Raw genomic sequence first — 21,071 nt, forward strand, 5'->3', positions numbered from 1 at the left:
ACCATGTTGGGTTCAGAATTCAAGAATGAAAAAGATCTCCAGTCACTTTTGTGATAAACAAAGTCATGGGATGAAGGCTAATAAATGAAATTCACTAGCTAGAATAGAGATGCAACAGTTCTAGCTAGCTTTTTGTTTGTTTGGTTGGTTTCGTTTTTTGAGACAGTGTTTAGCCTTGGATGTCCTAGAATTTACTTTGTAGGCCAAGTTGGCTTTGAATTCAGAGATTCACCTGTTCCTGCCTCCCATGCTTGGGATTAAAGCCATGCACTATCATAGCTGGCTTAGTTCTGTCTGTGTTAATCTTTAGCTTCCCTCATGACTCACAATCCCGCTATCCCCCATCCCCACCCCCGGGACTGGGAAGTTTGGGTCTGCTAAGAGCCTGAATCCTAGCTGGGACCCATATTGTCTAACCAGGGTTATTTACTAAGAGGAGAAAAAGAAGATTATGCAAAGTCCAGGCTGCTTGACTGAGACCAGTCCTTAGAAAACAACAGTCATAGTCAGAATCTTCTAGAAGCTGATCTTCAGAGACAAGGAGAGACAGGAGACTGGAGCTGGAAGAGAGTGTCCACTGATGAGGTAGAGCAAACAAGAGAGTGAGAAAGGGGCAGAGGGACCTGAACCAAGTAAGAGCCGGCCAGCAATCCGCACATGCGCATGGGGCATGAATTCAAGGAGCAGAGGGAGCGTGAGCATGAGATCCAATAGCGATCCACAGAGAATGACCTGTCAACAAGTGCTGAGACCCCTGTCGTTCTCCAGTCGATCCTTTTTCATGTGGATTAGTTTGACCGGAATAAAGTACATTCATTCTAAGCTTCTTCAGTAAAGATATTCATTTTTTTAAAAAAAGGCTTTAAGATTTCCCATGGTTATCTTCATCCAACTAACGGAAAGATCGGTTCAGCCCTTCCTAGATGCACACCACTTTGTTAGGAAAGAGTCAAAGAGGTTATTTTTCAGTCTCTGCCATTACAGAGATTGAATCAAGATGAGGGAAAGAGGAAATCCTACACCTGAAAATAGCCCCAAATACTAGAGGACTCAGTGATACAAAAAGAAAGTTGACAAAACACCAACCAGCACAATTGCTGTCAGAAATTAAGGTTTAATTATTGGTTCTGGTTAAGTTCTGGGCTTTGGAATTTTGAAAAAAAAATTCCACGTAACTCGAAGGAGCAGATAAGCTTCGGATCCACCATGTCCTGAGGCTGGTGGCAGGATACAGAGGGCAAAACTGGAATGCGAAGAACAGGTCACCTTAAGTCATGTCTGGTTGATTTTTGGGACGTTTAAGCAGGGCTTCCTGTTTCCCTAAGACACGAACCCGGAGCCCAGAGCCTGGCTGCCCTTTGAAGAAGCAGAGTCCTCGATGCGCATGTGCAGCCAAGGCTCTCTTAGCCAAGCCTCTCTGAACATGCGCAGTCGTGGTGCGTGTGGGCTTAAGGGGCGGGACCCTGGAGCCTTTGCGGTCCTTGTTCCCGGAAGTGTGAGTCTCGGGGCGCCGGTAGCTTCTGTCCGGCGTTCCCGGGGAGGCACGTGGCTGACTCGCCTCGGCCCGGGCGCGGTCGCGTCGCCCTGGAGCCGCGGGTGTCGGTCGCGGAGGCGGTGTCGTCCCTGACCATCTCGGACGCGTTCGTCGGGGCCTGTGAGGGCCCCGCCCCGCCGCGCCCCGCGCTCCCCAGCAGGTTCATCTGCTCCTTTCCCGACTGCAGCGCCAGTTACAACAAAGCCTGGAAGCTAGACGCGCACCTGTGCAAGCACACGGGGGAGGTAACCTGGTAGCGGGTGTGCATGGCGGAGCCCGGCGCAGGGACTGCCTCCTGGGCTTGGCCCGGGGCAGGCGCTCTGCAAAGACTGAGGTCTAGGACGTCACGGTTTCTTGCAAGCAACAAGTGTGCACCCTTTTAATTGCAGGCAGGCTTTGGTCAGGTACCAAGGCTGTGTGGATAAGGGTGGTCAGGAAAAGCCTTCCTGTTTGGCTCTTTTCCCAGACTCCTTTTTGGTTTTGTGCACCCTGGTCTCTCTCTTGGCAGACTTTCCAACCCATTTCCATCCCTCATAACATCATCCTTTGTGACTTTGCTCATCTTTCTCCTTGACCATTCTGTTCCCACATTTTGGCCTTTCTTTGTCCCAGTGTCCGAGTCAGAGTTTGCTTTCTAGACCAGAACGCTGCACTTTAGTTGGATACTTCAAGTTGTGGTTTATCATCATCATTATCATCATTGGTTGTTTTGAAACGGAGGTTTCCTCTCTGTAGCCCTGGCTGTCCTGGAACTCACTCTGTAGACCTGGCCTCAAACTCAGAGATCCACCTGCCTCAGCCTCCAAAATGTTAGTATTAAAGGCGTGCGCCACCACACATGGCTTTGGAATTGTGTTTATTGTTCCAAACTCGACAATAATTTGACTAGTACCAGTTCTACTCTTGGACTGGATCTGAACAAGGTTCTTTAAGTCTATGCTGAGCAGTGTGGCTCGCTTGTATCATCCTGTCTGCTGCCTGTCTAGTACTGTGACTGAAGTCTTAATGCCACCTTCCTGGATTTCAGAGTATTTCCGTAGTTAGGAAATACCCAACTGGATGTTAGGATATGTATGATACAGTTTTACTGTGTATTCCCGACAACATCCCCTTCCCCACCCCCATCTCCACATGGAGATTGCAGTCAGGGCTGGGAGCTGTTTCCTTTGTTTGCCTTTGTACCTATGAGCTTTTTCAGCTGTGACACATTTTCCAGTCTCTGATAATCTCTTAGTATAGACACAGAGGTCACCTGTGATGAGACACAACCCGCCCTTCCTCTGCCTTTCCTCTTTGGTGGTGAACGGATGCTGTGGCAGGGAGATACACAGACAGGCTATCTGGGTTCAAAGCCATATTGAAAAGGGGTTTGCTGGGGAAGCCTGTGCCCCATAGGAGCAGGTCAGATGCTGACCATCCATAGAACAATAGTCTGTGTCCTACGGTGACTTGTGGAAAGATGGGGGTGTTTTGGGTGTGGAACGTGGTGCAGCAGAATTAAGTCAAGTCTGAGGTGTTGCCTGCTACAAGTGAGCCTTTTCACACCACAGAGGTGAGGAGCTGGTTCAGTGTGGAGGGTACTTGCAGCCAGACCTGAGGACCTTAATTGGATTCCTGGAACCCACAGGGTAGAAAGAACTGACCCCAGGAAGTTGTCCTCTGACCTCCACATATATGCAGTAGTGCAAGCATGCCTCCACCACTTGGAAATAATTTTTTTAAAAATGTAAAAACTTTTCTTTCTTCCCTTTCTGCTAGAGGCCATTTGTTTGCAATTATGAGGGCTGTGGCAAGGCCTTCATCAGGGATTACCATCTGAGTCGGCACGTCCTGATTCACACCGGAGAGAAGCCATTTGTGTGAGTAGGGGGCAGAGCAGGCCACTGGAGTAGGTTCTAGTTGGCACGTAGCCCTGGCAGGTGATTGCCGATTCATAGGGTGAAGAATAGGGGGTGGGCTGGTGAGATGGCATAGCGGGTAAAAGGCCTTGCCACCAAGCTTGACAGCCTGAGTTTGATCCTCAGAAGTGTTGTCTATGGCTCAGACTGGCTCTCCTGTCACGAGCCGGTTACTGTATGACAGTGTGCTCAGATTATATGAAGCCCATGTCCCTTACTGTCATGGAATGGCCTCTGCTGCTCTCTTTAATCTTCCCCTGTATGCCTGGCTTTTAGATAGGAGACTGGTGTGGCAGTGCTTAACAACACTTCTTGCCCCTGGCCCTTCCATTTGGTTCCTTTGAGAACTTGCGGCCCTGTCCTCCTGACCCACGCTTGCTTGTGTTAGTTAGGTGCTGACACATTGGCTTCCTTGTGTCCTGACTGGAATTCAGAAGTAGAGTTGACAGGGGTGGGGTACTCCAGGCTCCTTAGGGACCCGGGCTTCAAATTGGTCTCTGGAGCCCATTCTCATCTTAGGGCTTCAACCCTGTTTGGGGTCCTGCTGTTTCAAGGAGGGCAAGAGACATGTTGTGTGCATTTTAGGCACCATGAGAGTTGACTTTAGCCATGAGGTCTGTTTGCAGGGCAGGGGAGGAGGCTCAGATCAGCCCTCTCATGTGCTCTGTGGCCGCTGCACTCCATCCTCCCATGGTGCCCTCTCATCTCCGGACCCCTTTGCCCGGGTGCACAGTGTGTAAGGAGAATCTTCTCATGCAGTGAGAGAAAAGGGTCCCAGTTCATTGCCCAGGGCCATGAAGTCCTCACAAGGAGCAAAACTCCTTCAAGGCCAAGATTGCTTTTTTTTTTTTTTTTTTTTTTTTTTGGTTTTTTGAGACAGGGTTTCTCTGTATAGCCCTGGCTGTCCTGGAACTCACTCTGTAGACAAGGCTGGCCTCGAACTCAGAAATCCTCCTGCCTCTGCCTCCCAAGTGCTGGGATTAAAGGCGTGCACCACCACTGCCCGGCAAGGCCAAGATTCCAACACAAGCAGAATGAACTGGAGTGGTCTGGTGACATCCCAGAGGGGACAAGTGGCTCACGGTTCTGTGCCAAGAATGTTTTACCTTTAATGACAGTACTGGAGTCAGGCTGTCTTCTTTGTTGAAAATGCAGTTTCTGATGACAGTTCTCACAAAGGAAGGTTATTAGATTCTAAATTAAAGTAGGTGAACCTGAGCACTGCTGGAGCCTGAGCACCAGTCAGGCCTCTGAGGCCAGTGCTTCCCTCCCTTTGCCAGTGTGTGTGGGTCGCTGGCTGGCCCGGTATGCTTTCGCCCAGTATGGAAGTACAAAGCATCCTGTCACAGAGCCCATCCAAGCTGAGGCCTGAGTGACATGGTTTGTTGCTTGGGACTATCATTTTCAGTGTTGTCATCTGACCCTCCCTACCCCAATATACACATGTTTATGTGTGTTGTGTGTGCCTGGTACTTGTCGAGGCCAGAAGAGGGTATCAGATCCTAACTGGAGTTACAGATGGTTACAAGGCACCATGTGGGTGCCAGGAACTCAGCCGGGGGCCTTTCCAAGAGCAGTCAGTGCTGTTAACCATTGAGCCATCTCTCCAGCCCCTAAAACATTTCTCGCCAGGTGTCTTATGTTCTGGTTCATACAATCTCTTGCAGTTGTGCAGATGATGGTTGTAATCAAAAATTCAACACAAAATCAAACTTGAAGAAGCACATAGAACGCAAACATGAAAATCCACACAAACAGTATGTAGTGAGTATGGCTTTATATGTTTCAACTTTCTATTTTTACATTTGCTGCCAAAGCAAGTTTTTGTGAGCCGGATTTTATCTTGCTGGATATATAAAGTCTGGCATTGGCTGTCCTCATTGTTCAAATTGTCAGTTTGCAAACTTACATTACTGGTTGGTGAGCACCCCAGCTGAGTGTCGCTGCTCTTTAGGCTTCTTGAGATGAAGCATTTTCATAGGGACTAAGTAGGTGAAAGCTTATATTCTCTAAGACACATAGGTCCAGAGAGACTTTATTGTTTTATTAAAAACAGGTTTTATGTTGTATGTGCAAGCGTTTTGCCTGCATATATGTCTCTATACCATAAGTATGCTTGATGCCTGTAGAGTCAGAAGAGGGTTCCTGTGGAACTGGAGTTAGACATGGTTGTTAACCACCACTTGGGTGCTGCAATCCAGACCTGGGTCCAGTGCAGAGAAGCAAGTGTTCCTAACCACTGAGCCATCTCTCACAGCCCTCTAAAGGACTTCAGCAACTGCTGGTCCTCTGCCTTTACTAAACTGTGCATTTTTTTTTTTTAACAGTGTAATTTTGAAGGTTGCAAGAAGGCCTTCAAGAAGCACCAGCAGCTGAGAACACATCAGTGCCAGCACACCAGTGAGCCGCTCTTCAGGTCGGTGCTTTGCCAGCACTCTGTGGAGTTCAGAGATCAGGATCCTGAGGGAGCCTCTTGTGTGTGCCCATGGAGACTTGAAAAGTTCTATTCTGTGTCTCTAAAGACCATCTTGCATGTGTGGGGATCCGCTTGTTCAAGCCTTGTAGTTGTGGTTAAAATTAAAGGGAGGCGAGGAACTGCATGTTCAGTTTTATGGTATGCCATCACAAGGACTTTTTTTTTTTCTTTCTTACTATAGAACAGAAATAACAGGGCCCTGCTTGTTCTGAGGGATTCCTGAGTACTCAGAAGAACAGTGGGGGTGGGCCTGCCTGCCTGGGCAGTGTCTTCCTGCACAGTTGGGCTGATGGGGCCTTGCTCCTGGCTCCCGTAGGCTGTCCTTTGCACTGGTGCAGCTGCAGTGACAGTGGTCTCAACCTGCAGGCCCGTGGCCTGTCTGTGCTGCCAGTGCCTGGGACTCTGCACCAACAGCTGTACATTTCTTGTGTTTTTCTGGTGCTGTTCCTCAGCCCCTATGCTGTGTTCTCATCTGACCGTATGCAGCATTATTGGGCAGACCACAGACAACAGCTCTGTCTGGTCCAGTGTAAACCAAGTCAGACAGCCTCCTGAAATCACGTCTAGAGCCACAAGACAGGATATTTCCAGAATTCGGAGAACTTTTAGTTTGATAACACGGACAAAAGATGTGACTTTTTCTCAGAATAGCTTGTTTTGCTTCAAAGCTGGCCAAGTCACTTGTGTTCGTATTTAGGACTGTACTTAATCTTTGTTTTGGTGCCAGGTTTGGTGTGGGAAGAGATGGGCTTTGGTGTGGGAGAGACAGGATCTCAGAATTCTCCACGGCAAGGGCCTGGCTAATGCTTTGTCTGCTACTTTCCCAGGTGTACCCACGAGGGATGTGGGAAGCACTTTGCCTCCCCCAGCAGGCTAAAACGGCACGGGAAGGTTCACGAGGGTATGTAGATGGGGACTGTGCCAGCAGTGCGGAGCACACCACTGGGAGTCAGCTGGGTCTGTTCTGTGGTCACACTGAGTAGACAGAGCTGTGTGGTTAAGAGCCTACTCTGTTATTTGAGTGTTGGCCTCTCATCCCGAGAGATACTGTGCTGTGTGGTCTGCCGCTGTCCTCCTTGCCATGTACACACGGTAGTGAACTGTTCCTGAGCACCTGGTTGTGTGCCACTCAAGTGTGCAAAAGTTTGGATAGCAGCTTTCAGAGCAGGGCTCACTGGAACCCACTCCATTGTACCCAGCAGAGTGGCACACTTCTGAGAGGAGGGTGAGCACATGGCACGTGCTTTTTTGGCTGTCATCAGGGCTTTCCCTGGGCCTTCAGAACCGGCAATGGATAATTTGTTTTGTTTCTGTTTTTGAACAGGCTACCTGTGTCAAAAGGGATGTTCCTTTGTGGGGAAAACATGGACAGAGCTTCTGAAACACATGAGAGAAGCCCATAAAGGTAAAGTAGACAGGAACTGTGAAGAGCATGAGCATGGGCCTGGGCAGCTGACAGTGTGCTTTGAGAGAGTGAAATGCACGCCTGTGCTGTAAAGGAAGGGGTTCTGCATCGAGTTCCATGTGGTGTTGGCTTCCTGAGCTGCGACAGGCCTCAGCCGGTGGCGCTGTGCCTGGGCTTTTGTGAAGCCCTGCAGGACTTGGCAGAGGCTGTTGTGTCAAAGGACAAAGGCGGATGCCATGGGGGCATCATTTCTCGTGCCTGGTCATCATGTCAAGGACGCCTGCCCCTTAACAGGTGAGGGAGGAATCAGGAAGTGGGGGCCATGAGTGAACGGGAGGGACCCAAAGCCAGCAGAGCAGTTGAGACAAGCTGACATTTCCTCTCAAGTCCCTGGTTTGTCGTCACAGGACTAGACATGTTACTCATGTGTTTGGGTAACAGACAGGGAAGTTGGCTAAACGTGTGTCTCTCTGCACAGAAGAAGTAACCTGCACAGTCTGTCAGAAGATGTTCAAGCGTAAAGATTACCTTAAGCAGCACATGAAGACTCACGCTCAGGAAAGGGAGGTATACCGCTGTCCGCGGGAAGGCTGTGCAAGAACCTACACAACTGTGTTCAACCTGCAGAGCCACATTCTCTCCTTCCACGAGGAACAGCGCCCATTTGTGTGTGAGCACACCGGCTGCGGCAAGACATTTGCAATGAAAGTGAGTGTCTCCCATTCCAGGCTGGTGTGTTCATGTCCAGCCTGCAGATCCTCCAGGTTGACAAGACCAGTTCTCAGTGAGAATAGAGAACTTATTGGAAATGTAGTACCCCAGGTTCCCACTCTGAGCCAACTGGGCCAGGAGCCCTGGGGTTGGAAGCTAAAAAGGTCTATTTTACAAGCACTCTAGGGCAGTGGTTCTCAACTTTCCTAATACCAGGACCTAGTAACAGTTTCTCATGTTGTAGGGACCTCCAACCATAAAACTACTTAGTTGCTACTTCATAACTATAATTTTGCTACTGGTATGAATCAAAAATATGATATTCAGGATATCTGGTATATGACCCCAGGGGAGTCACAACTAACAGGTTGAGAACCACTCCTCTAGGGGATTCTGGCCATGCTGAGTGGGAGAGCCTGAGACCTGTATTTCTACGTAGCTGATACTCTAAGGTGATTCGGGATTCTGACCATCACCTAGGGCCTGGGAGAGAAGGTGGGTAGCACAAATGGGCAGCCTCTAGACTCTGGAATCTTGGCATGATTCTCGGGTCAGGCGGCAACATGGTTCCTAATGGGGAACCTAGCTGGTGTCTAAAGAGCTCTTACTGTAGATTACAAAGTCACTGAACATAACCCAGACCAGCCCAAACGCACCATGATCACCACTGTCGTCATAGCCAGCAGAGCAGAGGCCGGATTTCCCCCTGTCGTTAGGAGCGCAGCTGAGGTAGATTCAGTTTAAGCAAGAATAAGCTTGGACGTTCAAGCACAGCACGCTCTCCCTTCTCTGAACGGTCTATGAGTCAGTGGATTGGGATGGAGTAAATTCCTAGCGTGTCAGCAGACTGACAGTCACTCTGCTAAGGAGTTGGCTCTGGTCAGGGAGCTGGGTGAAGGTCAAATTCACTACACAAGAGAAAGGCAGCTGGTAGTTTATTACTGCTCACTGTACCACTGCATTTTAACCATAGCAGACACCAAGGGTTTTTACTGAACTGGAGTACGGGTGGTTGTGAGCCACCATGCAGGTGCTGGGAACTGAACCCATGCCCTCAAGAGCCGCACGTGCTCTAAGCACTGAGCCACCTCTCCAGGCCCAGAGCAAGCCTCTTTCTTTCCCTTGCACTGCAGCAAAGTCTCCTGAGGCACAGTGTTGTGCACGATCCCGACAGGAAGAGGATGAAACTCAAAGTAAGTGGCAGGCGCCTGGGCCAGCGCTCAGCTGTAAGGCCTGCGTGGCGTCTGTCCATCCACCCCGCCCCTGTCCTGTGTGCCCATGCCTGCTGAGGGGGTGACTCCCATCGGCTGATCTGTGAAACACAGGTAATTCTGAGGGGGAGCTCAGTTGTCTGTTTCCCTTATTCCCAAAGGTAAGACCACCTCGGGAGAGACGCAGCTTGGCCTCTCGCCTCAGTGGGTACTTCCCTCCTAAGAGGAAACAAAAGCCAGACTGCTCCTTGCCTAACAGCACAGAGTCCAGCAGCAGTCCAGAGGACAAGATGCCCCCGCCAGCGGCATTACTCACTGTCTGCTAGGCGGGAAGGACTTCAGAGCAGCCAGGAGAGGCTTCTGGAGATGCCTGCACTTTGTCTTAGTAAAATCACTGACACGAAACATCTGACTCGTTGCTGTTTCTGTCGTCTTTGTTCAGAGTGTCTTTTCTGTGGCTCTCTTGGGATTCTCTGTATGCCTTCTCTTCTTTCTTGCTCAAATGACGAAAAACACACATGAAGGCAGTCCCTCCTCTAATGGCTTTCGGTCTGCTTAAGAAGGTTGCTATTCCAGGCATAGTCTGGAGAATCTGATTAAAAGTCTCCTCCTGCAAAGGACAACAGTGAATGATCAATTTGAACCAGGTGTTTCTGACGCTTAGCGCTGCTGTGATAGGCTGGTCTGATCCGACATTTTCCTGTGTGACTAGCAACCACACAGGAACTCCATGCTCAACTAACACTGATGAACTTAATCTCCACTCTGTCACAGCACTGAGGGTCTACATGCACAGGCTTCCCCAAAATCAAACACTAGGTTTGGCTCTTGGCAAAGTGCCTTTCTTGTTCTGAAGAGAGGGAGGCAAATCCCACCTGGACTCCCAAAAGCCTGGACTGGTTGAGCTGTGCCCTGCAAGTACGTGATGCAAACAGCTGGGGTTGGAACCCTCTATATCGGTGCTGCCTTTGGTGGTGATAAAGTGAGCTAGGTCTAAACACCAACAGCATGTCAACTCCAGGGATTCTAACTAGTAAAGCTCTCCATGTGTATGGAAGAGAGGCCTGTGAACCAGCTACCTTTTCTATTTTAACTGTTAGCCATACAGCAGTTCTTAATATAGAGTAACTTACAGCTTTTTTATTGCTTTTTTCTAAAGACGACATGTGTGGGTGTTCTGCCTGCGCTTATGTATGTGCACCACATGTGCCGTCTCCACAGGGTCCAGAAGATGTCAGATTCCCCAGAAACTGGACTTATAGACTGTTGTGAGCTGCCATGTGCTTGCTAGGACCTGAACCTGGGTCCTTGCTAAGGGCAGTCAGTGCTCTAACTACTGAGCAATCTCTCTAGCCCCCAGAGCAGTGGCAAATCTAATGGAAAACACACTAAACACAGTATGACGTCAGGAAGCTGGGAGCATTCTGCATAGTAGACTTGTCACTTCTTTGCCTGTAGTCTTTCCAGTTTTCCTACAGGTTTATTTTTGCATTAGAAACTAGGTGGCCCCGCAGGTGCTCACACCTACTTACCATCTCGTTCCCTGGCTGCTCTGCATCTTTTCTCTTCTTTATTGTGACCTGAACATGGTATTTTTTCTCAATCCACTGCTGAATCTGTTTACTCTTGGTGTACAAATCATGCTGTCCAATATTTGAAGAAAAAACGAGCTCCTTTGTCATAGTTGGTCCTGGTTGGGAACAGTAAAGTTGAGTGCTCAGCGGTCTGTTTCCTACTCTCCTTTGAAACCTCAACTTCCGCCCACAGATGGTAAGATCTGATGCCTGATAGGCCACCAGAGCCCTCGCTCAATTTCACCCCCAGGGACTGACCATCAGCTGTTTTCTTTTTAAATTGGGGAGACAGGCATAAAGCCTTGTTTTTAACGTGCTAAATATTTAAAACTTGCTAAAGTTGTGGGTGTGCTTGTGAGTGCAGGCTTGTGGGGGGATGGGGATGGGGTCAGGCCAACCCTGAGTGTTGGTCCTTACCTTCTACCTTGTTTTTACACTGTACCCCCTCATGTCTCCCCAAAGGACCAGGCTTGGTGTACCCACACCGGCTGCTGAGACTGGCTCTTCCTTGGGTCTGGGGCTTTAAACTCACACTTGTGCACACGCCCATGGAACCCTCCCCCAGGCCCTGTGTTAGATATAGCTATAAATCTGAGAGAAACAATGGGGCACAAGTAGGCAACTTACAGAAGTGCCTCATAGGGCAACATTAAAACGAGCAGGGACTCCTCACTGTCAGTGTGACAGTGTGACAGTACCGAGAACACAGAGGAGCCTCGGCGGATACTGCAGCTGGCAGCCTGGTCCATTTAAGTCCATAGAACCCAGAGTTGTTCATAAAGAATGAACAACTGGGAAGAGGTCCATACCACGGAGATAGATTAACAGATTAGATCCACTCCTATTAGTTGCCAGGGGAATTATAATAATTTGCCCATAACTATCCTATAAATATGGGTAGATCTTGAAAACAATGCACCATTTTTTTTAAAGCAATCTGCATACTGTTTCTGAACATAAGTCACATTAACATCGGCAAAAGTCCATGAGAGCACACAGGAATATCTGCAGGGAGGGACTTCAGCTTTTCTGTAATGTTCAGATTTTAAATCTGAATCAAAGCCAGTTAACTGATTTTGGATGATAGTTAACAACTGTTTATTACCTTTTCTTATAGGCCTTTAGATTAAAACATTCTCAGTACCCCCTTGCTTCCCACCAGTTGACTCTGGGCCTCCATCAGAATGAAGGAAAACCTCCCAGACATTAGCCCTTCAAGGTCTCCAGGTTCTCCAGTCTGCTCAATATTTTCTGGCTGTGCCATGGTTAGTTTCCTCTGAATGCCTGTTTTCTGGTCAGCATTCCTGTGGTGGTATAAACAGGTTTTCTTTCCTCACAGCACACGGCCTCATACAGTGAGGCAAGTGCCCCAATCCTTGTCACACTATGAAGGCCATAAATCAGTCTTCCACAACTGGGAGCTACCAAAAGCCAACTCATCTTAGTACCCAGTTCCTGGCCTCCGAGTGGCTTCCGTGACAAGTGCCTGGGAAGGTGACTGGCCACGTACAGAGGGAAGAGGTGCTCTGTGACTTACAAGATGCTTAAAAAGCAGAGTGACAGGAAGAGGGTTAGATCTGGTAGATGTCTCTCCATCACTTCACTGCCCCATCAGCCACGAGGCTCAACACTGAATTTGGAGCCAAGGCTACAAGATGGGAAGATGACTTCTCATCACTCTGGCCTGCTTACCTTCTCCCTACTTTACAGTTTTAAAAGAGATGATGAACACTGGACGTCAGAAACGAAGGGAAAGGATGGAAGTGAGGGATGGAGGAGGAACTGCCCCAGGAGTGATGGTGAAACCAGATGCAAGGGTTGCCAATTTCTCCTGTCCATGATACCCCAGCAAACATGAAAGTTGAGTGGTGCTGGGTCGTTCAGAAGCAGTGGCTCTCACCCTTCCCTAATGCTGCAACCCTTTAACACAGTTCCTCATGTTGTGGTGACCCCTAGTCATAAGATTATGTTGTTGCTACTTCATAACTGTAATTTTGCTACTGTTATGAATCATAAATATCTGAATACCACCCTGTGATAGGGTCATCCACCCCTCAAAGAGTTCACAACCCACAGGTTGAGAACCACTGTTCCAAAGGATTCAAGGCATGAACACCAGAGCACCTACCAGTTTTGGGCTTGACCTTTTCCTGTTCCCGGAGCTTTAGCCGTTCCTGGTGGATCTGCGTTCCGGTCATGAGCTGGTACTCGGGTGGCTCTGAGCTGGTGTTCCTCTGCACCAGCCTCAAGTCTGTCTTGTCCATGAGTCTGATCACGTCCGCTCGGTGCATCATCCCCAGGTCGATGCCCTTCTCATCCAGGACTCGGATAACTCGCTCACTAATCTTCCTTCCGGTGTTAGAAAAAGCATCCCTTCTTTTCTGTTTCCTCTCACCCTGGGGGTCCCCAGCAGTACTAAAACCCTTTGCAGAAATCAGGCACAACAGTTTTGGGGTGGACGCAGTCAGGGACAGCTGTGCTGGGTCTGGCTTCACGGTGTGTCTTCGGAAACATCTTCCGATTAAGTTATTGTCAATCTTTATGGTTGGTAGTGTCAACCTCTTCAGAAGAACAGCCATTCTGACAAAAGTAAGGAGGAAGGTTTATTACAACGCAATCACTGATGCCGATGGTCTGCTAGGATGCTGCTGAGGGTGGCAGACAGACCACCAGATCCACGTGCAGGAAGGTGACACAGAGACCTGCACTTTGGCTAGCAACATCCCTAGTGCAGCTGGAGATCAGACTGAGCAGCTGGCAGGCTACTTTGATCTCTTTTTCTTCCACATTCATGACATCTATTTGCTCCTAGACACTACAGTGCCAGCTCCAAAAGCTAAGTTTATCTGGGGCTTTGTTTATGAGGATGTAGTAGAAAGGCCATTTCAGGGGCTGCAGAGATGGCTCAGAGGTTAAGAGGCCTCTACTCTCCCAAAGGATTAGATTCCCAGCACCCACATGGTGTCCGTATCTTCAACTGTAACTCTAATTCCGAGGGATCTGACACAGTCTTCCTGCCTGGGAGGGGACTGCACGAATGTGGTGCACAGATACACATGCACTGCGATAAGTACTTGTAAAATAAAAGAAACTAAAAAAAAAATTAATGACACTTCGATGTTTTAAAAATGCTTCCTTACTACAATAAAACAATAAAAAGTGTTTCTCACATTTCTCATTGTGCTTCTGTTCACACCTTTAATCCCAGCACTCTGGAAAGGCAGGGGTGGAAGGCTCTCTGAGTTTCAGGCCAGCCTGGTCTACACAGTGAACCCTATCTCAGATGAAAAAAAAATCACAAATTCATAATTATTTATTATTCAGAATTCCCTACTAGGGGGCCTGTGGATTTGGGTCCGTGGTAGAGCGTTTGCCTAACACATGTAAGGCCCTTGGTTTAATCCTCAGAGCAACAGCCTTGACAAATCTTTCTGTAGAAGACAGTGAAACAAACAGCACGTGTTGAAACTGGTTTCACCCTCTAGCTACAACCAGCCATGATCTGTTCCCAAGTGGACAGCAGGTCACCAGCAAACACCATGGTGCCTGCTCTTCTGTCTGTCTCACGATTATAGGCTGGACCTTACTGATACTCCCTCCTATATCAGATACCTGGTTTCCAGGTCTCCCTGAGAGTATTATAGTTTTGTTTGATGGTGATACTTCATTTACAGTTTGGCAGCATGAAGGGGCTCCCTCCAGCCAGTTGTATAATTTAAACATTAAGGAAAATGGCTGTAATTCTCTTCAACATGCTGGATATGCAAACATCTATTAGGACGCTAATTGGCACTGTGTGTCACTGTCATACCCTGGCTCCATTGAAAACTGGTAAATTCATCATTAAACAGAAAGAGCTGATCAGTTATTCTGTTGTTTTTAGGAAAAACTGCCCATCTATATTGATGAGGAAAAACTCTCCTTCCTAGCATGGAGATGATGTTGATAACCACCACCACCATTTTGCCACCAATGAAAATGCTCATTTAGTCAATAATTGAACGCCTTCAGGTACAAGGCTGATGCCAGAGGGTCACCTACACACTGCGTCCAGATCAAATACGTAAAAGCACTTTGCTGGGGAATAAGCTGGCTGTCACTCATGGTCAGAGTGGCACTGCCACCAGAGGAAACACATGACACCCGGGCACGCCTCCTCTGATTCGAAGCTGCTGCAAATACCCAGAGCCTTCACAATGCAGCCTTGCCCTGAGGGATTCCAAACTGGCCGCCTCTCCACAAGCTTCTAGAACAAGGCTGGACCCAGAGAGGAATGACCAGAGGACATCACAGGGAAGTGATCTCACAAACCAGGCTGTGAGACAAGACACTAGCTTGGTGAGAATGAAAAGGGAAGATGGGTTGTTTTTGAATAAAAAGATAGGGAAATTACAAAATGTAATCTTTGAGAAAAATCCTCCAAAGAGGTACCCAGGGGAAATAAGAATGCAGATTAGGTATTGAGAACTAGCAAGAAGTGCCGTCAGTTTTCTTAGTGTGAGAAGAAAATTCTCAGGAAACAAGACCTGACGTATTTAGGATCATGATATGTTCCTTCTGAAACGGCTCAGCTGCAAACAGGAGTTAGAAAGTGTGATTATGACAACATTTACTGAATCTGAAGAACTAACATGGGTGTTAGTTCTTCATCTCTTCATTCTTTGCTTTGTTCAAAGAAAACAAACAAGAACTGAGAGCCCAGAGGAGAAGTAGCTCAGTGGTCATGTCACTGTGGTGATTCCAGCCTCCAGTGTCCCTGTGTCATCCTACTGAACTGAACGGACATGCTGGCTTTGTGCATTATCCTGGTTCTCTGTCAACCTCACAGATGCTAGAGTCATCTGGGCAAGTCTATGGAGCATTCTCTTTAGTAATGATTAATGTAGTAGGAGGTCCAACCCACTGGGCACTCCGATTCCTGAGTGGTATGAAAACGCAGGCTGAGAAGCCACGGGGAGCCGGCCAGTGAGCAGTGGTCCTCCACAGTCTTGCTTTGGTTTCTGCCTCCAGGTTCCTGCCCTGACTTCCCTCAATGATGAATTATGATTTGGACCTGCAAGCCCTTTCCTTTCCAAACACTCTGCTTTTGGGTTATGGTGTTTTCTCACAGCAATAGAAAGCAAACTGGGGCATGCATATTAATATGTATGTATACACATACATACCTTTAGTTTCACAGCCTGTGTATAAATGAACTACAAATATGGATTTTACAAATGTAAAATTCTGAAGACTTTCCTAACACTTATACTTATTTCTCTATTGGCTTTTGGTCAAACGAAAATCTCAAAGGTTCTCATTGTCACAAACAACAGTGAGTACAGATTACACGCATTTTGGTAATTCTCAGTTAAGGTTTTTGGAAACAAGAGGCCTGCCAGCATCATTCGGGGTTTCTTTCAGCATACAGGCATCCTCTGCTTTTCTGTGAAGTGTCACTGAACTGGGAACTCAGTAGAGTCTCCTTCGCTTCCTCTGCTAGAGGTTGGTATGAGGCTGAGCAAACCAGCACCACATAAAGATGCTGAGCGCAAGACAATTGGGGTAAGCTGGGCTCCTTCTTCCTTCCAAGGCCACAGTATTATAGAAGCCACATTTCTCAGTTACTTCAAATGCATGCATTTGTAGTATGAGATGTGTGTTTCTGATTGACAGCTAGCTACTCAGACCCTACTGAAATCATGCTGTGCTACATGAATCTGCCTGGAAGCTAGCAGCTGACCCCGCACTGAAGAGACACTGGACCCAGAGGAGCGTGGGCACCTCTGAGAAAGTACAATTCTCCCAGAATGATGAGCAACAGAATGTCAACTTCTATTGTTTTTAGTAACTCGTATTAACAGTTACAGAGAATTCCCTCAGGCCTCTTCCCAGTCAATCTACCCCAACTCTGAACAGCCACTATCCTGACTTTTACCTCACCATTGTCTGTTCCAAGAGAGCATGTTTCCTCTGTCATAGGCTTCGTCTCTGTGGCTGTGGCACTGGGTCATAGCTTTCCGTTTCCGAGGAGTGCACCTCTGTGAAGACTATGCTGCACTCTGCAGAATGTACTTTTATTATCAACAAATGCTGGAGCGGCTGGGGCTGGGATCTCATGGGTAAAGCTGGCACGCAGGTTCTTATGCCTAAAAGAGTGTCTGATGACCGTGTGACACTCACACTGTCCTTATGATCCACCATATTCTTTATGAGGCAGCGATGAGGGTTTGCAACAAACCTTGCTAGAAAACACAACTTAAATGTGTCTTAGTATCTAGTTTCTTTCTTCCTTCTCCCCCCCCTCTCCAAGACAAGGTTTCTCTGTGTATAACTGGCTGTCCTGGAACTCGCACTGTAGATCAGGCTGCCCTAGAACTTGGAGATCTCCAGGCCTCTGCCTTCCAAGTGGTGGAATAAAATAAAGGTGTTTGCTACCACCCAGCAGTATCCAGTATCTAGCTGTGTAACTGAATGTGGTGGCTGAGAGTGAACTGCATCAGAATGAGCAGGGACCAGAAGTTAATTCACAACCCCCCATATGACAACCCAGGGTGCTCCCCATGTTGCAGCTTGCAGCTCCACTGAAGCTTCCACGTTGAACTTGCCTGGTCTCCTCAAAACCCACAACACGCTCACTCCATGCCTGCTTTGCTGTCAGAGAACACTGCACCAGCAAATGCCAACTGCCAGAAACTCCTCAATTCAGACTCAAGGCTACAGAAGAATATCAACTGCAGTTTTTAATGGTTCCCCCAGGCTTCTGCTCTTACAATTTTTAATACTTTTCTGCTAGCATTCTTCAGTATGAACCCAATTAGAGTACTCTAAGCTGTAACATATTACGATGTTTCATTCTAAAAATTCCATTTGTGTCCCTGACTTGAGTTTCCTAATAAAATATCAACGACAACAACAATAATAATAAATAATGAATTATGGCTTGTGATTAGGACAGGATTTCCAATAATTTCTGAAGTTATCCTAAACACACTATTTATCAACACAGCCCTAAGAATTATAAAACTGTACCAGTCAACTCTGAAAAGTCTTGACTATGCCCACAGTCCACATTATCTAATATTAAGCAAAGATTCAGGGCCAGCGAAATAGCTCGGTAAGTGAGGGTGCTTGTGTGTGTGACTAGTCTGTTTGATGTGTCTGGGTGCCCATGCCAGGGTGCCATTGTAGAGGTCAAAGGACAACCTTGTGGAATTAGTTCTGTCCTTCCACCTTTAGATTCCAAGCACTGAACTGTTTCACTCTGTTTTGCCTATTAAGTCATCTTTTCAACCCAATGATAGTGATTTTTTTTTTTTTCTCTTTGAGACAGGATCTCACTAAGTAGACCAGGCTGGCCTACAATTCACAAGAGATCAGCCTGCCTCTGCCTGAAGGGGTAAGGCTAAAGCACTCGCACCACACCTGGCCTGACACTTATTTCACCATTTGTTTCTTCTCGTTTTTTTCTCTGAATCGTTACACTTCATAGTCACAAGCTCATACTGACACCTATTCACTCCAGAAGGAATGGGTTCTAGTAGATTCCATATTTTGCGAAAATAACTTTGGCTTCATCCTATGACTGAATTCGCTCACCCTTAATTCCGGAAGGAGTTTCAAAAGTCCTGATACGGTGGTGCACGCCTTTAATCGCAGCACTTCGGAGGTGGAGGCAGGTGGATTTCTATAGGTTTGACGTCAGACTGCTCTACACAGTGCGTTTCAGGACAGCCAGAGCTACATAGTGAGATTCTGTTTCATTTTCTTTTTTGGGGGGTGGGGTGGGGGTAGGGTTGGTTTTTCATAAAAGGGTTTCTCTGTGTAGCCCTGGCTGTCCTGGAACTCACTAGGTAGACCAGGCTGACCTTGAACTCAGAAATCCGCCTGTCTCTGCCTCCCAAGTGCTGGGATTAAAGGCGTGTACCACCACTGACCGGCGAGAGACCCTGTTTCAAAAGCATCAAAAATTAAAGGAAAAAAAAACCTCATACCCTAACAAGGGGTCCGCAGCAGACGAGCCCACCCGGAGGCCACGCCCACCACGATACCAGTTGTCCTTTGCCCCGCCATGCCCCCAAATCTGTAGAAGCGCCGTGCGTGCGCACATCAACAGCGAAACTGGCTAGGGATTGCTAGGCAGTGGCTCTCGGGAGCTCGGCAACTAGGCTCGACCCCGAAGCCTGGTGCTGCTGCCACCCCACGTCCACGGAGGGCTCTCTGCACAGACCGTTCCCAGGACATGTCCGACCACCTCAGCCCCGTCGCCAAGCCATCACCTTAAAGTTATCTGGGTCGCGGTGAGCAGGAAGAACTAGCACGTCCGTACACGGACTCCGCCGAAGGACCGTGTCGGCTTCCGTAGCAGGCGGAACTTCCTGAGTCTTTTAAAGGGAGGTTGCAGCTGAGGTCTGCGGTTTCCGCTAGTGGAATAAAGTCCGCCGACCAAAAAAAAAAAAAAAAAAAAAAAAAAAAGAATTGAAGAATTTGCTTCTTGCCTGCTGCTCCAAAGGCGAAGTGAACGCTAAAATGTAGAATCCCTGGAACAGTCACTGCAGCGCTTCCACCAGTTACATTAACACCAACCTTCTACAGTGCTTCATAAATGTCTAGACAACTGCTGTGCAGTATTACAATTTTGCCACCTGCGGATGAGCAGATCTGGCTAGTGAAAGCTCTGGCTCGGTAGCAGGGTGCAAGCCTCCCTCCCAAGACTGCTCTCTTCTGAAAAAAAGTGATGGATTCAAGTTCGAGTGCTGTCGGAACTGGGAGAAATCAGAACAGATGTCCACACGTGGGATGATTGACTGCATTGCCCAGAGTCGGACAAGAGGGTAGTTGGAAACTTCAAGCCCCTGGGTGTTGCATTTGCTGGCTGTTGGGGCCCCGCACCCATGTTACCAGGCCTTTAACTGTCCCCTCCTTTGACGTTAAATCCTTGTTTTTCCCTGTTCTTCAACAGGGAATTCCTTAGTGAAGCCGCCGAATGTGGAAGTTCCGTCTATGAAAAGAAGCCTAACATTTACAGACTATGTGTCTATAATATATAATTAAAGAGCACGGAAACATCTTTCTTACTTAATCCTCATCATATAACTCAATCAGGGCAGTATCCGATGACAACTATTGTTGGTGCATCAGAATAACATCCTTTTATTGCAGATGAGGAACCTAGGTCATCCTTCACTAGCTTTAGAGCCACATCCAAGTCTCCCTTTCCTCATCAGATCTCAGCTTCTGGCTCCTGAGCCTTGTATCTGTGATATGGCAAAAGTTGAAGCAATTCTGTATGACCCAAAAGCCAGCGCTGGGCTCTGCATGTTAGCCATTTCTAAGTGAAATGAAGAATTACAGATGCTTTCTACTCTGCCAGAATTAGTCCTCGATGGGAAGATAGATGCATAGTGTGGCGTTAGAGGGTGGAGCCCACCCCCTGGGGAGACAGGTCCAAATGGTTGTGAATGCCCACATTGGCGATAATGTTTCCGTAAGCACTGTAGTTCTAAGCACTTAACATGTATTGAGTTAGTTTAATCCTCAAGACATGAGCTACTGCCATCTTTACCCATTTTATAGATGGGGAGACTGAAACTTGAAGAACTTATACGACTTCTCCCATCATTATGCCATTAACAGAATCAAGAAGGCTGGAGGGAGAGCTCAGTGGTTAAGAGAGTATCGCTCTTTCAGAGGGGCTGGGTTCTCTCCCCAGCACTCACAACTGCAGAAACTCCAGCTCCAAGAACCCCAGTGTCTTCTTACTACCTGAGAGGCACTTGTATGCATGTGGTGTACGTACAGAGATACAGGTACACATATACACACATAAATATAATTTAAAATGTCTTTAAGAAGATTTTAAAAGGAGAAAAAGAATGAAGTGGACTGGGGAAATAGTTCAGTGACATATTGTCTTAGTTAGGGTTTTCATTCCTGTGAAGATACACCATGACCAAGGCAGTTCTTATAAGGGACAACATTTAATTGGAGCTGGCCGACAGGTTCAGAGGTTCAGTCCGTTCTCATCATGGCGGGAAGCATTGTGGCACTCAGGAAGACATGGCACTGGAGAAGGAGCTGACAGTTCTAATCCTGACCTGAGGGCAAACAGAAGACTGGCTTCCAGGCAGCTAGGACCAGGGTCTTAAAGCCCACACCTACAGTGACATACTTCATCCAACAAGGCCACACCTCCAAATAGTGCTACTCCTGGGTCCAAGCATATTCCAACCACCACACAGATTGTTCGTTTTATTTCTTATGTAAGTGTAGGGCCTAGTACT

At 47.7% G+C, this 21,071-nt stretch overlaps 2 protein-coding genes across 7 annotated transcripts; one reads left to right on the forward strand and one right to left on the reverse strand.

Annotated features, from left to right (window-relative positions):
- Nucleotides 1–657: 657 nt before the first annotated feature.
- Gtf3a (general transcription factor IIIA) lies at nucleotides 658–9,644 on the forward strand. Its single transcript, XM_028779751.1, has 10 exons — nucleotides 658–694; nucleotides 1,454–1,779; nucleotides 3,293–3,393; nucleotides 5,100–5,196; nucleotides 5,760–5,848; nucleotides 6,736–6,809; nucleotides 7,233–7,313; nucleotides 7,792–8,021; nucleotides 9,158–9,217; nucleotides 9,397–9,644. Exons 1-10 carry the CDS (start codon nucleotides 658–660, stop codon nucleotides 9,559–9,561), a joined length of 1,260 nt encoding a protein of 419 aa, XP_028635584.1. The 3' UTR covers nucleotides 9,562–9,644.
- Nucleotides 8,943–19,168, reverse strand: Mtif3 (mitochondrial translational initiation factor 3). Of its 6 annotated transcripts, XM_028779710.1 has the most exons (5): nucleotides 19,068–19,137; nucleotides 16,727–16,850; nucleotides 12,938–13,389; nucleotides 10,768–10,925; nucleotides 8,943–9,845 (listed from the first exon to the last, which is right to left on the reverse strand). In XM_028779710.1, exons 2-5 carry the CDS (start codon nucleotides 16,732–16,734, stop codon nucleotides 9,627–9,629), a joined length of 837 nt encoding a protein of 278 aa, XP_028635543.1. In that variant the 5' UTR covers nucleotides 16,735–16,850; nucleotides 19,068–19,137; the 3' UTR covers nucleotides 8,943–9,626. The 6 variants fall into 6 exon arrangements, with proteins under 6 accessions (XP_028635543.1, XP_028635545.1, XP_028635546.1 ...); XM_028779712.1 differs by lacking the exon at nucleotides 16,727–16,850 and having other exon boundaries at nucleotides 19,068–19,168; XM_028779713.1 differs by lacking the exons at nucleotides 16,727–16,850; nucleotides 19,068–19,137 and adding an exon at nucleotides 18,388–18,599.
- Between the last annotated feature and the right edge of the window lie 1,903 nt (nucleotides 19,169–21,071).

The sequence above is a fragment of the Grammomys surdaster genome, unplaced genomic scaffold, assembly GCF_004785775.1.
Source record: "Grammomys surdaster isolate TR1022 unplaced genomic scaffold, NIH_TR_1.0 362, whole genome shotgun sequence".
Taxonomy (NCBI): domain Eukaryota; kingdom Metazoa; phylum Chordata; class Mammalia; order Rodentia; family Muridae; genus Grammomys; species Grammomys surdaster.